The sequence below is a fragment of the Triticum dicoccoides genome, chromosome 6A, assembly GCF_002162155.2.
Source record: "Triticum dicoccoides isolate Atlit2015 ecotype Zavitan chromosome 6A, WEW_v2.0, whole genome shotgun sequence".
Classification (NCBI taxonomy): domain Eukaryota; kingdom Viridiplantae; phylum Streptophyta; class Magnoliopsida; order Poales; family Poaceae; genus Triticum; species Triticum dicoccoides.
In genome coordinates this window covers 9,098,947-9,115,130 of record NC_041390.1, presented here as the reverse complement: position 1 = coordinate 9,115,130, position 16,184 = coordinate 9,098,947, and the positions used below count along the sequence as shown (strand labels likewise).

General features: G+C 42.4%; 1 protein-coding gene across 1 annotated transcript; it reads left to right on the top strand.

Annotated features, from left to right (window-relative positions):
• The first annotated feature begins 2,720 nt into the window (after positions 1-2,720).
• On the top strand, positions 2,721-3,798 carry LOC119318930. The gene is made up of 3 exons (XM_037593479.1): positions 2,721-3,020; positions 3,159-3,363; positions 3,449-3,798. Exons 1-3 carry the CDS (start codon positions 2,984-2,986, stop codon positions 3,591-3,593), a joined length of 387 nt encoding a protein of 128 aa, XP_037449376.1. The 5' UTR covers positions 2,721-2,983; the 3' UTR covers positions 3,594-3,798.
• The last annotated feature ends 12,386 nt before the right edge of the window (positions 3,799-16,184 follow it).

The following is a 16,184-nucleotide window of genomic DNA, read 5'->3' as shown; positions in this document are numbered from 1 at the left end:
CTTTTTATATACATTAGCAACATTTTTTTCAAAAACTTCTTCAACATATTTATACACGTGATAAACTTTTTTTCCAAATGCTTGTTCAACAATTTTCAAATAATTGTTCAACAAATTTTCAAATAGTTATTCAACATTTTCAAATGTTTTTTGAATAGTGTTTTTTGTTATCTATATATATATATATATTATTCTAGCGTATAAACAAAAGTAAAGAAAAAAGGAAAAAAGTATGAAAAAACGAAACAGAAAATAGCGTGGTGTTTCCCGCGCACGTGGAACGGCCGAACTAGCGTTCCCATCAGCGAGGGGCCGCTCCTGTGTCACTTAATGCGAGAAATAGACGAGCCCGCGAACATGAGACGTAAAGGAGTTAACCATTTTTTTAGACAACATAGCTCGCCTTAAACAGCAATTAGGACGGCCCGGTGATGTAGCTACCTTTTATTTAATTCTCAATCTATTTTGCTAATGCTTTTTTTCTATTTTATTTTACGAACTTTGTGTTTATTTCCAAATTTCACTTTTCATACAAAAATAAGTTTGTTTCGTTTTCTATTTTCATCATGTTGTACCTTGAAGAGGTAAGCATGAACATTTTATAAAATTTATATGGATTTAAATAAACAAATATAAGGAAAAAAAATTGTACCTTCATTAGGGACCAGAAGCACGCAATACTATTTTTTAAGTCGCAGATTTTTTTTCTTTTTAGCTTTCACTGTTGTAAATAATTTTAAGGAAAAATAGGAATGATTATTAATACACAATTATTGTGTATTTTAAATCTTGATTGTATTTGCATTTAATAAAATCTTGAAATGCATTAAAATAGCTTAACTAGTATAAAATGTCAAGATGTTTCTTGAAATGCAAGAATGATTTTACCCGCAAAAGTTGTGATGTACATTGTTTTGAAACCGAAACATCTCCGAGAAAGAATTGTGATTCTGGGAAGGAACGGGTCTGGTTTGAAGGCGAAGTGTTGGTTGATTGGTCGTTTGACCTTGAATTTGTTCCACGCTCAACATACATCATCACGTGTTCCATGTCAACATTTGGCATTTTTTGGGCTCGTCTGCTTTATTTAATTCATTAAGTGTACTTATTTTAAAAAATAATGTTCAACGCACTTTTAAAAATTAAGAAGTAAACATGAACTTTTAAAAATAATACGTACATTCATTGAAGATCACACACACACACGCGCGCGCGCGCGCACACGTGCACGCACGCACACACACGCGCGCGCGCACACAGACACACCTATTGTGTATAACCATTGTATTTTTCTAAAAATACAATTATGAAACAATTGACAATCTGTATAAAAAATATTGTGTACTAATAAATAGTTCTAGAAATGTATTTTTCAAAAGCATTCTGAACATATTTTCAAATGCACAAACACTTTCCTTACACTTCATGCCAAATATATATTTCCTTACATTTATTATTTGATTAAGAATTTTTTAACAAAAAAATAAGTGTGAACCTTGAAACCTGCTTCATTAATTGGCCTCGAAACTTTTTCTATGCTCGGCATACAACACTAAATGCAACATGCCAAATTTTGGCACTTTAAAAGCCTTTTGAATATATTTAAGTCATTGAGTGCATATCTAAAAATTTAATGGATACAATTGAAATTTAAGTTGAGAACACATGAAATAGTTCTCAGAAATGGGTTGAAAGATCTTATTGGTGGTATTTACTGTAGGATTATGCCATATGTAAGGAAATAAAATTAGTTCCAAACAAGATGGGGCCAGGACTCGAGCAGCAACATGGAACTTGATAGCAAGAAAAGTAGTTTAAATTTAGGAAAAAAATGCAAACAAAGTGTGAAAAATATGGAATCTCCCATGGTATCATGATATGACATCTAGATTCTTTGGTAAAATAATCAAAAATATTTTCACACAAAAAATCATGCATACTGCTTTGCAGTCGAACAATCTGCAAGGAGGAATCATGATCTCCAGAGAGAATGCGTTAGGTTTGAAGGAGAAATGATACTTGTTTAATCATTTATCCTTGAATCTTTTTGGACACCTAACATACACCATCACATATAATATGTCAAATTTTGACATTTTTCAGGTTTTGTTTGCTATTTCAAAGTAATTTACTACATTTATAGGCATTTGATAGATACATCCTATTTACAATCACTATAAAATATGAAAAAGGGGTTAAAATTCACTTTTTTCTTTCTCACTCTATGTTTATATTAGACCCTATCAAAGGAATGAAAAGAAACTCCAAATATCGACATGGGAAAAAATCGAGCACAAACTTGGGGTTCTTGGTTTATTTTTTTTTGTAATAATTTTTTTATATCGCATGTATTTTTTTATTGGGATATACTTATAAGATAATTTTTTGTAAGTTACTTGACAAAGGTTTTTGTTTTGAGAAAAGGTTACTTGACAAAAGTGGCTTTATTAGTTATTTGAAAAATAGAAATGGTTTTAAATCTGGGCGGCCTCACTCAGGCGGGGCTGGAATCAGCAAAAGCCCATATGGTGGTCAGCCGAGGGGTGCGATCCTGCGTGAGGCAAACCGTGCGTTTTGATTGGCTGAGCCTACCGGCACATGGATCAAGCGTCTCCACCGTTCGATTTTTTGAGATCCAATGGTTGGCACACAATCTCTAATTCCCGATCCATTTCTTTTTTCTCCCCCACCCCGCAGCCGCCGGCTTCCAGTGCCTTCCTTTCTCCCATCTCCTTCTCCAGTCGCCGCCTTCCGTCCCCGCCTAGCTCCTTCTCCCGGCTCCGGGTCCACACCTGGGCAAGCACCGAGGGCGCGACGTCCAGGCCGACCCACACCGTGCGGTGGTGTGCGCTTGGATGTCGGGGGGCGGCACCGACTCGTCCCCAGGGAGCTGCGTCGTCGTAGGCGTTGACACAAAACGCGAAGGGAAGCGACGAATCCACTGCCCAAGCGGCGGCGGACGGCAGGATATGACGCTAGCGCCATGGCTCGTCGAGCCGGGCCAGAGGAAACTGTCGCTGGTAAGCGTTGTTCTCCGTGCGTGCTCGATATGTGCGTGCTCTGTGCCTCCAATGAAATGGGTACATGAGCGGCAACTCTTCCTCACGCATGCTCCTAACCACGTTTCTTTCTCTAATCTCACCTCACGTCATGTGCAGGTGGAGTCAGCCGCAACTCAGCCACGGTTCAGGCCGCCCCATCTTTGTCGGATGCGCTGAATCACCGAGGAAGCCGCATCGAGTTAGCACAGGCGCCTGGCGGAGGCGGCTCTGCTGTGCCGGGACGCTGCAGTCCCTTCAATGTCGTGTGTCCGCGTCCGTCGCAGACGGCGTCCTCACCCCCGACTTCTCCCTCGACCTCGCGGTCTGTCAGTGCCTTGCCCCACCATCTTGTGTTCACTGTTTTATTTCTAAATTTTTGAGACAAGTATTTGGTTGTCCACGCGCAGGCAACGACTATACCATGTTGTTCTCGTCGCTGGAGATCGACTACTCAGGAGCATGGGTAGAGGCGATATGGTGGTGTACTCGCAGAAAAAGAGGCAATATGGTGGTGGATATGGTGTCGCCGCTGTTCCGCCGGGGAATATCTAAGGACATGTTGTAGATTGAATATATGGGATATGCTACAGTATTGTCCAGAGTTATCTGTAAATTGTTCTTGTCTTTCTTCCATTTGTATAAAGTGTTGTTGTCTTTTTTCCATTTGTATAAAGTGTTGTTTCGTAGTGTGTTTATCATTTATTTAATGACATACTGTAGCACATATTTTCGGGAAAAAGATATTGGCTAATTTTTTTATTGTGAGATGAGCTAATCTCTCGGCTTGAAATTAGTGGGCCTTGGACTGACCTTGAAATTTAATAGACTGAAATTTCAATTTGGTTGATTACTACACATGGGCTGTGTGTCCTAAACGGAGCTGAAATATAGTGGGCTGAAATTTTAATTGGGCCACTGAGTCCTAGACGGAGTTGAAATTTAGTGGGCTGAAATTCTAATTGGGCCATTGATTCTTAGACATAGCTGAAATTTAGTGGGCTGCAATTCTAGTTGGGCCACTAAGTTAATGGGCTACCACGTAATATCCATATCAGCGGATGACGTGGCATACAAGTTCACGTCGTTATGAGCACTTCGGTTAACTGTAATTCATGACGGTCAAAATCCGTCATGAAGTGTGCAATCGTCAATTATGACGCGATATACATGACGGATTTCAAATCCATCATTGATGCCCTTCTATGATAGTTTTTTATACGTCTATGACGGAAGGTATCCGTCATGGATTAACAGGATTCTTGTAGTGAATGGAAAGTACCATTTTTTTGAACCAAGAGATGAAACCGGGAAATTCGGCTCCTTGTTTTGCCAGAAGGTCATACTCTTCGACGGAATCCTTTTGGATCACCGCTCCATATGAGAATATGGCGACGTATCGACTACATCAAATATCCAGGAATAAGAGAAGTTCAAAGGAATTAGAAGTTGTGAAACAATGTACCGAGATCTTACTCGATGTACGACCGCACTTCTGTTAGGTTGTTGAAGAGATACATCAAAATGGTCCGCCATTCTTCAACATCCGACCTTACTGGTTTCCATCCACCGGCTGGTGCGAGATTCCCTTTGAATAGGCTGAGGTTGGATTGACCCTTTTGTGGTTCGTTAGCATTGTACCGAGGCTTCGGATTATGTAAATGACGATTTTTGGCTTCGTAGTGTGCGGTCATGAAGTTTGCCGCCTCCTCAGTGATGAATGCCTCCGCCATCGATGCTTCTATTCTACGTTTATTTTTACATTTTGCTCGAAGCATCTTCTGCATCCTCTCAGTTGAGTAGCACCAACGATTTTGCACCCCCCCAATCGTGCCTCTGTCAGGAGATGCAAAATCAAGTGTTGCATTGGATTAAAGAAGCTTGGCGGAAAGATATTCTCTAACTTGCAGATCAACTCCGGCGCCAACTATTCCATTTCTTCTAGGAGGCCAGGCGATATTTCTTTCGCACAAATAACACGGAAGAAATAGCTCAGCTCTGCCAGTACTAGCCATTCGTCCTCAGGGATGAAGCCACGCAACATCACCAACATTATCCGCTCAATCCGTATGTGCCAATCATGACTTTTTAGACCAAACATTTTCAATTTTTGAAGACTCGCTCCCCTCTTTAGATTTGCTGCATACCCATCGGGGAACATCAACTGCATTTTCACCCACAAAATAATTTTCTTCATAGCTGGCCTTCCAAGATTGAACCATGCCTTTCGCTTCGTCCAGTTGATCCCCTTTCCTTTTGGTTCTTTCATGTTTTGTAATGGTCTATCACATAGCTCCTCTTGATCGACTCTAGCATTAGTATTATCCTTTGATTTCCCCTATATGCCGAACAATGTACCAAAAATGGCTTCGGCGATATTCTTTTCAGTGTGCATCACGTCAATGTTGTGTGGGCAAAGGAGGTCTTTGAAGTAAGGCAGATCCCAGAAGCATGTCTTGTGAGTCCAGACGTGTTCCTTATTATACCCCTTGAAATACCCTGGACGCCCTGGATCTGGCTCGAGAGCGTTTAACTGATCTAGGGTCTGTTGGCCTGTCAACGCAGGTGGTGCAGAGTGTTTGACAACTCTACCTTTGATGAAGTTCTTCTTGTCTTTCTGAACTTATGGCCATGATGTAGAAACGGTCTATGCAAGTCGAAGCAACTATACTTGCGCCCTGCCGTCAGCCAATGAAACTCAAGAGCTCCATTGCATATGGGGCACGGGAACCTTCCATGCACACACCAGCCAACGAATAGCGCATACGCCGGCAAGTCATGCGTCGAGTACATGTACCAGGTACACATTATGAAGTTCTGTTTGCTAAAGGCATCGTATGTCTTGAACCCATTATCCCAAGCTTCTTGCAATTCGTCCTTAAGCGGCTGCATGTACACATTCATATTCTTCCCCGGATAGTTGGGCCCTGGAATTATCAACGTCAGGAAAATATTCTTTCGTTGCATAATCCACCCGAGGGGGGGGGGGAGATTGAGTGGAATGACAAACACGGGCCAACAGCTGTATGGGGCTGCCATCTGACCAAACAAACTGAACCCATCTGTGCTGACGGCGACTCGAGGATGCCTTGGATCTGCCGTTTTTTTCCTTATGTGATGCATCAAAGTGCTTCCACGCTTCACCATCCGATGTGTGAAGGAAATATGCCCTAGAGGCAATAATAAAGTTATTATTTATTTCCTTATTTCATGATAAATGTTTATTATTCATGATAGAATTGTATTATCCGGAAACATAATACATGTGTGAATACATAGACAAACAGAGTGTCACTAGTATGCCTCTACTTGACTAGCTCGTTGATCAAAGATGGTTAAGTTTCCTAACCATAGACATGAGTTGTCATTTGATTAATGGGATCACATCATTAGGAGAATGATGTGATTGACTTGAACCATTCCGTTAGCTTAGCACTTAATCGTTTAGTTTGTTGCTATTGCTTTCTTCATGAATTATACATGTTCCTATGACTATGAGATTATGCAACTCCCGTTTACCGGAGGAACACTTTGTGTGCCACCAAACGTCACAACGTAACTGGGTGATTATAAAGGTGCTCTATAGGTGTCTCCAAAGGTACTTGTTCGGTTGGCGTATTTCGAGATTAGGATTTGTCACTCCGATTGTCGGAGAGGTATCTCTAGGCCCACTCGGTTGCACATCACTATAAGCCTTGCAAGCATTGCAACTAATGAGTTAGTTGCGAGATGATGTATTATGAAACGAGTAAAGAGACTTGCCGGTAACGAGATTGAACTAGGTATTGAGATACCGACGACCGAATCTCGGGCAAGTAACATACCGATGACAAAGGGAACAACGTATGTTGTTATGCGGTCTGACCGATAAAGATCTTCGTAGAATATGTAGGAGCCAATATGGGCATCCAGTTCCCGCTATTGGTTATGGACCAGAGAGGTGTCTCGGTCATGTCTACATAGTTCTTGAACCCGTAGGGTCCGCACGCTTAACGTTTGTTGACGATATAGTACTATGAGTTATGTATGTTGGTGACTGAATGTTGTTCAGAGTTTCGGATGAGATCACGGATATGACGAGGAACTCCGGAATGGTCCGGAAGTAAAGATTGATATGTGGAGGCTTTTACTCCAAGTTTCGACCCCAAGGCTCAACATATAAATAGAGGGGCAGGGCTAGCACCCAAGACAGATCAAGAAACACCAAGCCGTGTGCCGGCTACCCCATCCCCTCTAGTTTATCCTTCGTAATAGTTTACGTAGTGCTTAGGCGAAGCCCTGCGGAGATTGTTCTTCACCAACACCGTCACCATGCTGTCGTGCTGCTGGAACTCATCTACTACTTTGCCCCTCTTGCTGGATCGAGAAGGCAAGGACATCACCGAGCCAAATGTGTGCAGAACTCAGAGGTGTCGTGCTTTCGGTACTTGGATCGGTCGGATCGTGAAGACGTACGACTACATCAACCGCGTTGTTATAACGCTTCTGCGAACGGTCTACGAGGCTACGTAGACAACACTCCCCTCTCGTTGCTATGCATCACCATGATCCTGCGTGTGCGTAGGAATTTTTTTGAAATTACTACGTTCCCCAATAGTGGCATCCGAGCCAGGTTTTATGCGTAGATGTCATATGCATGAGTAGAACACAAGTGAGTTGTGGGCGATATAAGTCATACTGCTTACCAGCATGTCATACTTTGGTTCGGCGGTATTGTTGGATGAAGCGGCCCGGACAGACATTACGCGTACGCTTACGCGAGACTGGTTCTACCGACGTGCTTTGCACATAGGTGGCTGGCGTGTGTCAGTTTCTCCAACTTTAGTTGAACCGAGTGTGGCTACGCCCGGTCCTTGCGAAGGTTAAAACAACACCAACTTGACAAACTATCGTTGTGTTTTTGATGCGTAGGTAAGAATAGTTCTTGCTAAGCCCAGTAGCAGCCACGTAAAACTTGCAACAACAAAGTAGAGGACGTCTAACTTATTTTTGCAGGGCATGTTGTGATGTGATATGGTCAAGACATGATGCTAAATTTTATTGTATGAGATAATCATGTTTTGTAACCGAGTTTTCGCCAACTAGCAGGAGCCATATGGTTGTCGCTTTATTGTATGCAATGCAATCGCCCTATAATGCTTTACTTTATCACTAAGCGGTAGCGATAGTCGTAGAAGCATAAGATTGGCGATGCTACGATGGAGATCAAGGTGTCGCGCCGGTGACAATGGTGATCATGATGGTGCTTTGGAGATGGAGATCATAAGCACAAGATGATGATGGCCATATCATATCACTTATATTGATTGCATGTGATGTTTATCTTTTATGCATCTTATATTGCTTTGATTGACGGTAGCATTATAAGATTATCTCTCACTAAATTTCAAGATAAAAGTGTTCTCCCTGAGTATGCACCGTTGCAAAGTTCGTCGTGCCAAGACACCACGTGATGATCGGGTGTGATAACCTCTACGTCCATCTACAACGGGTGCAAGCCAGTTTTGCACACGCAGAATACTCAGGTTAAACTTGACGAGCCTAGCATATGTAGATATGGCCTCGAAACACTGAGAGCGAAAGGTCGAGCGTGAATCATATAGTAGATATGATCAACATAGTGATGTTCACCATTGAAAGCTACTCCATTTCATGTGATGATCGGTTATGGTTTAGTTGATTTGGATTAAAGGGATGTCTATCTAAGTGGGAGTTCTTGAGTAATATGATTATTTGAACTTAAATTTATCATGAACTTATTCCTGGTAGTATTAGCATATCTATGTTGTAGATCAATAGCTTGCATTTAGCTCCCCTGTTTTATTTTTGATATGTTCCTAGAGAAAACTAAGTTGAAAGATATTAGTAGCAATGATGTGGATTGGATTCATGATCTAAGGTTTATCCTCATTGCTGCACAGAAGAATTATGTCCTTGATGCATCGCTAGGTGACAAACCTATTGCAGGAGCATATGCAAATGTTATGAACGTTTGGCTAGCTCAATATGATGACTACTTGATAGTTTAGTGCACCATGCTTAAACGGCTTAGAATCGGGACTTCAAAGACGTTTTGAACATCATGGACCATATGAGATGTTCCAGGAGTTGATGTTAATATTTCAAGCAAATACCCGAGTTGAGAGATATGAAGTCTCCAACAAGTTCTATAGCTAAAAGATGGAGGAGAATAGCTCAAGCAGTGAGCATGTGCTCAGATTGTCTGGGTACTACAATCTCTTGAATCAAGTGGGAGTTAATCTTCCAGATAAAATAGTGATTGATAGAATTCTCTAGTCACCATCACCAAGTTAGTAAAACTTCGTGATGAACTATAATATGCAAGGGATAACAGAAACGATTACAAAGCTCTTCGTGATGCTAAAATCGACGAAGGTAGAAATCAAGAAAAACATCAAGTGTTGATGGTAAACAAAACCACTAGTTTCAAGTAAATGGACAAAGGGAAGAAAGGGGAACTTCAAGAAGAACGGCAAGCAAGTTGCTGCTCAAGTGAAAAAACCCAAGTCTAGACCTAAGCCTGAAACTGAGTGCTTCTACTGCAAATAAACTGGTCACTGGAAGCGGAACTACCCAAGTAATTGGCAGATAAGAAGGATGGCAAAGTGAACATAGGTATATTTGATATACATGTTATTGATGTGTACTTTACTAGTGTTTATAGCAACCCCTCAGTATTTGATACTAGTTCAATTGCTAAGAATAGTAATTCGAAACAGGAGTTGCGGAATGAACAGAGACTAGTTAAGGGTGAAGTGATGATGTGTATTGGAAATGGTTCCAAAATTGATATGATCATCATCGCACACTCCCTATACTTTCGAGATTAGTGTTAAACCTAAAATAGATGTTATTTAGTGTTTGCGTTGAGCATGAATATGATTGGATCATGTTTATTGCAATACGGTTACTCATGTAAGTTAGAGAATAATTGTTGTTCTCTTTACATGAATAAAACCTTCTATGGTCATACACCCAATGAAAATGGTTTGTTGGATCTCGATCGTGGTGATACACATTTTCATAATATTGAAGACAAAAGATGCAAAGTTAATAATGATAGTGCAACTTATTTGTGGCACTGCCGTTTTGGTCATATTGGTGTGAAGCGCATGAAGAAAATCCATGCTGATGGGCTTTTGGAATCACTTGATTATGAATCAGTTGATGCTTGCGAACCATGCCTCATGGGCAAGATGACTAAGACTCCGTTCTCCGGAACAATGGAACGAGCAACATATTTGTTGGAAATCATACATGCTGATGTATGTGGTCCGATGAATATTGAGGCTCGCGACAGGCATCATTATTTTCTGATCTTCATAGATGATTTGAGCATATATGAGTATATCTACTTAATGAAACATAAGTCTGAAACATTTGAAAAGTTCAAAGAATTTCAGAGTGAAGTTGAAAATCATCGTAACAAGAAAATAAAGTTTCTACGATCTGATCGTCGAGGAGAATATTTGAGTTACGAGTTTGGTCTACATTTGAAACAATGCGGAATAGTTTCACAACTCACGCCACCCGGAACACCACAGCGTAATGGTGTGTCCGAACGTCGTAATCGTACTTCACTAGATATGGTGCGATCTATGATGTCTCTTACTGATTTACCACTATCATTTTGGGGTTATGCATTAGAGACAACTACATTCACGTTAAATAGGGCACCATCTAAATCCGTTTAGATGACGCCTTATGAACTGTGGTTTGGCAAGAAACCAAAATTGTCGTTTCTAAAAGTTTGGGGCTGCGATGCTTATGTGAAAAGGCTTCAACCTGATAAGCTCGAACCCAAATCGGAGAAATGTGTCTTCATAGGATACCCAAAGGAGACTATTGGGTACACCTTCTATCACAGATCCGAAGGCAAGACATTCGTTGCTAAGAATGTATCCTTTCTAGAGAAGGAGTTTCTCTCGAAAGAAGTGAGTGGGAGGAAAGTAGAACTTGATGAGGTAACTATACCTGCTCCCTTATTGGAAAGTAGTTCATCACATAAACCGGTTCCTGTGACGCCTACACCAATTAGTGAGGAAGTTAATGATGATGATCATGAAACTTCCGATCAAGTTATTACTGAACCTCGTAGATCAATTAGAGTAAGATCCGCACCAGAGTGGTACAGTAATCCTATTCTGGAAGTCATGTTACTAGACCATGATGAACCTACAAACTATGAAGAAGCGATGGTGAGCCCAGATTCCGCAAAATGGCTTGAAGCCATGAAATCTGAGATGGGATCCATGTATGAGAACAAAGTGTGGACTTTGGTTGACTTGCCCGATGATTGGCAAGCCATTGAGAATAAATGGATCTTCAAGAGGAAGATGGACTCTGATAATAGTGTTACTATCTACAAAGCTAGAATTGTCGCAAAAGGTTTTCGACAAGTTCAAGGTGTTGACTATGATGAGAGTTTCTCACTCGTATCTATGCTTAAGTCTGTCCGAATCATGTTAGCAATTGCCACATTTTATGAAATCTGGCAAATGGATAAAGAAAACTACATTCCTTAATGGATTTATTAAAGAAGAGTTGTATATGATGCAACAAGAAAGTTTTTTCAATTCTAAAGGTGCTAACAAAATATGCAAGCTCCAGCGATCCATCGATGGACTGGTGCAAGCATCTCGGAGTTGGAATATACGCTTTGATAAGTTGATCAAAGCATATAGTTTTATACAAACTTGTGGTGAAGCCTGTATTTACAAGAAAGTGAGTGGGAGCACTACAACATTTCTGATAAGTATATGTGAATGACATATTGTTGATCGGAGATAATATAGAATTATTCCGCTAAGCACAAAGGAGTGTTTGAAAGGAGTTTTTCAAAGAAAGACCTCGGTGAAGCTGCTTACATATTGAGCATCAAGATCTATAGAGATAGATCAAGACGCTTGATAAGTTTTTTCAATGAGTACATGCCTTGACAAGATTTTGAAGTAGTTCAAAATGGAACAGTCAAAGAAAGAGTTCTTACCTGTGTTACAAGGTGTGAAATTGAGTAAGACTCAAAGCCAGACCACAGCAGAAGATAGAAAAAGAATGAAAGTCATTCCCTATGCCTCAGCCATAGGTTCTATAAAGTATGCCATATTGTGTACCGGATCTATTGTACACCCTACACTGTTTTTTTGGCAAGGGAGTACAATAGTGATCTAGGAGTAGATCACTGGACAGCGGTCAAAATTATCCTTAGTGGAATAAGGATATGTGATACGTCTCCGTCGTATCTACTTTTCCAAACACTTTTGCCCTTGTTTTGGACTCTAACTTGCATGATTTGAATGGAACTAACCCGGACTAACGTTGTTTTCAACAGAATTACCATGGTGTTATTTATGTGCAAAAACAAACGTTCTCGGAATAACCTGAAACTTCACGGAGTAACTTTTTGGAAAATATAAAAAATACCTGCAAAAGATGAAGGCCAAGGGGCCCACCACCTGTCCACGGGGGTGGGGGCGCACCCCTACCTCGTGGGGCCCCTGGTGCCTCTCCGACTCTAACTCCAACTCTATATATTGTGTTTCGGGGAGAAAAAAATCAGAGAGAAGAATTTGTCACGTTTTATGATACGGAGCCGCCGCCAAGCCCTAAAACCTCTCGGGAGGGCTGATCTAGAGTCCGTTCGAGGCTCCGGAGAGGGGAATCCATCACCATCGTCATCATCAACCATCCTCCATCACCAATTTCATGATGCTCACCGCCGTGCGTGAGTAATTCCATCGTAGGCTTGCTGGACGGTGATGGGTTGGATGAGATCTATCATGTAATCGAGTTAGTTTTGTTAGGGTTTGATCCCTAGTATCCACAATGTTCTGAGATTGATGTTGCTATGACTTTGCTATGCTTAATGCTTGTCACTAGGGCCCGAGTGCCATGATTTCAGATCTGAACCTATTATGTTTTCATCAATATATGAGTGTTCTTGATCCTATCTTGCAAGTCTATAGTCACCTATTATGTGTTATGATCCGTTAACCCCAAAGTGACAATAATCGGGATACTTACCGGTGATGACCGTAGTTTGAGGAGTTCATGTATTCACTATGTGTTAATGCTTTGTTCCAGTTCTCTATTAAAAGGAGGCCTTAATATCCCTTAGTTTCCGTAAGGACCCCGCTGCCACGGGAGGGTAGGACAAAGATGGCATGCAACTTCTTTTCCATAAGCACGTATGACTATGTTCGTAATACATGCCTACATTATATCAATGAACTGGAGCTAGTTCTGTGTCACCCTAGGTTATGACTGTTACATGATGAACCGCATCCGGCATAATTCTCCATCACTGATCCATTGCCTGTGAGCTTTCCATATATTATTCTTCGCTTATTTACTTTCCCGTTGTTATTGCTATCATCACTACAAAATACCAAAAACATTAGTTTTACTATTGTTACCTTTTGTTACCGTTACCACTACTATCATATTACTTTGCTACTAAATACTTTGCTGCAGATACTAAGTTTCCAGGTGTGGTTGAATTGACAACTCAGCTGCTAATACTTGAGAGTATTCTTTGGCTACCCTTGTGTCGAATCAATAAATTCGGTTTGAATACTTTACCCTCGAAAACTGTTGTGATCCCCTATACTTGTGGGTTATCAAGACTATTTTCTGGCGCCATTGCCGGGGAGCATAGCTCTATTCTTTGAGTCACTTGGGATTTAGATCTGCTTATCATTATGAAGAACTTGAAAGATCCAAGAACCAAGATTTATCCCTCAACTACGAGGGGAGGTAAGGAACTGCCATCGAGCTCTGAACTTGATTCACCTTCTGTTTTGAGTAAGCTTGCGACACCTAAAACTGCTTCTGCTATTCGTTCTGATATGTCGCATGTTATTGATGATGCTACTTCTGCTATGCATGATACTCATGATGAAACTACTTCTATGCTTGATACTACTGTGCCACTTGGTAAATTTCTTGATGAACAACTTGCTAGAGCTAGAGAGATTGAAAATATTGAATCTGGTAATACTGATGAAAGTGATTGAGGGAGTCCTGGATTAGGGGGTCTCCGGACAGCCGGACTATATCCTTTTGCCGGACTGTTGGACTATGAAGATACAAGATTGAAGACTTCGTCCCGTGTCTGGATAGGACTCTACTTGGCGTGGAAGGCAAGCTAGGCAGTACGGATATGGATATCTCCTCCTTTGTAACCGACCTTGTGTAACCCTAGCCCCCTCCGGTGTCTATATAAACCAGAGGGTTTTTAGTCCGTAGGACAACATATAATCATACCATAGGCTAGCTTCTAGGGTTTAGCCTCTCTGATCTCGTGGTAGATCAACTCTTGTAATACTCATATCATCAAGAATAAATCAAGCAGGACGTAGGGTTTTACCTCCATCAAGAGGGCCCGAACCTGGGTAAAACATCATGTCCCCTGCCTCCTGTTACCATCCGCCTTAGACGCATAGTTCGGGACCCCCTACCCGAGATCCGCCGGTTTTGACACCGACATTGGTGCTTTCATTGAGAGTTCCTCTGTGTCGTCGCCGTTAGGCTTGATTGCTCCTATGATCATCGATAGCGATGCAGTCCAGGGGGAGACTTTTCTTCCCGGACAGATCTTTGTGTTCGGCGGCTTCGCACTACGGGCCAACTCGCTTGGCCATATGGAGCAGATCGAAAGTTATGCCCCTAGCCACCAGGTCAGGTTTGGAAGCTTAAACTACACGGCCGATATCCGCGGAGACTTGATCTTCGACAGATTCGAGCCCCTGCCTTGTACGCCACGCGGTCACGATGAGTACGATTTAGCTCGGACAGTGTTCAAGAAATCGCACCGACAGCCGCTCCGACCCTCAATTCGGAGCCAGTTGCGCCATCCATGGATGGGTGGATAGACCCTGCCACGGAGGTCGTATCCTCTGCGGCGATCGAGCCAAATATCGACCTTACCACTCACGAGAGCCGTGTTGCGAAACTGCCGGATCCTTCTCCGGCCATGGACTCCGAACCACCTGCGCTCGTTCCTGTCGAATCCGATAGGGCGCCGATCATGGAGTTTACCTCCACGGATATTTTTCAGCACTCGCCCTTTGGCGACATACTGAACTCATTAAGGTCTCTCTCCTTGTCAGGAGAGTCCTGGCCGAACTACGCCCGGCAGGATTGGGATGCGGATGACGAAGAAATTCGCCGCCCACCCACCACCCACTTAGTAGCCATTGTCGATGACTTAACCGACATGCTCGACTTCGACTCCGAAGACATCGACGATATGGACGACGATGCGGGAGGCGAAGAGAAACCACTACACAAAGGGCACTGGACAGCCACCTCATCATATGACGTATACATGGTGGACACACCCAAAGAAAACAACGACGAGGAACGGAAGGACGCAGCGAAGGGTTGTTCCCTTGAGAAGCAGTCAAAGCGGCGGCGTAAACGCCGCTCCAAATCCCGCCTCGGCAGAAATAACGATCATATAGGCCCAGCGATAGAGCAGGCTGAACCATCGCCCGACCAGGGCAACACGGGGAATCAAACCGAACAACCCGACTCCGTCGAAGATAACAGTCCGGACGACACCACACCGGACAGGCGCCAGGAGGAACATAATGCCCACCAAAGGCTTGTTGCCACGGCAAGGAGTCTGAAAAAACAGAAGCAAAGGCTCAAGGCTGCACAAGACACAGTCAAAATCAAATGGAGTGAAGTACTCAACACTGCAGCGAAGTACGACAGTAATCGCCACACCAAGAGCTATCCGAAGCGAAAGTTGCTACCTGAATTTGATGAGGAGGCCTTAGATCCTCCACAATTAAAAAATAAAACGGCCATCCGGTCTGATAGACGACCTCATAGCCAACATAAAGCAGCAAACGACGCCGCACATAAACCAGTACGCGATCCGCGTAAGGGCTCGCATCAAAAGGAAGACGCAACCAGATCCATCTATGGACCACGCAAGCGCGCTCCAACATACAATGCAACACAACAAACATCCGAACACCACGGTACACCCAAATATAGGGGTGCCGCACACCCCCTATGTTTCACCGACGAGGTGCTGGACCATGAATTTCCAGAGGGGGATTCAAACCCGTAAGCATAGATGCGTACGACGGAACAATAGACCCGTGGGTCTGG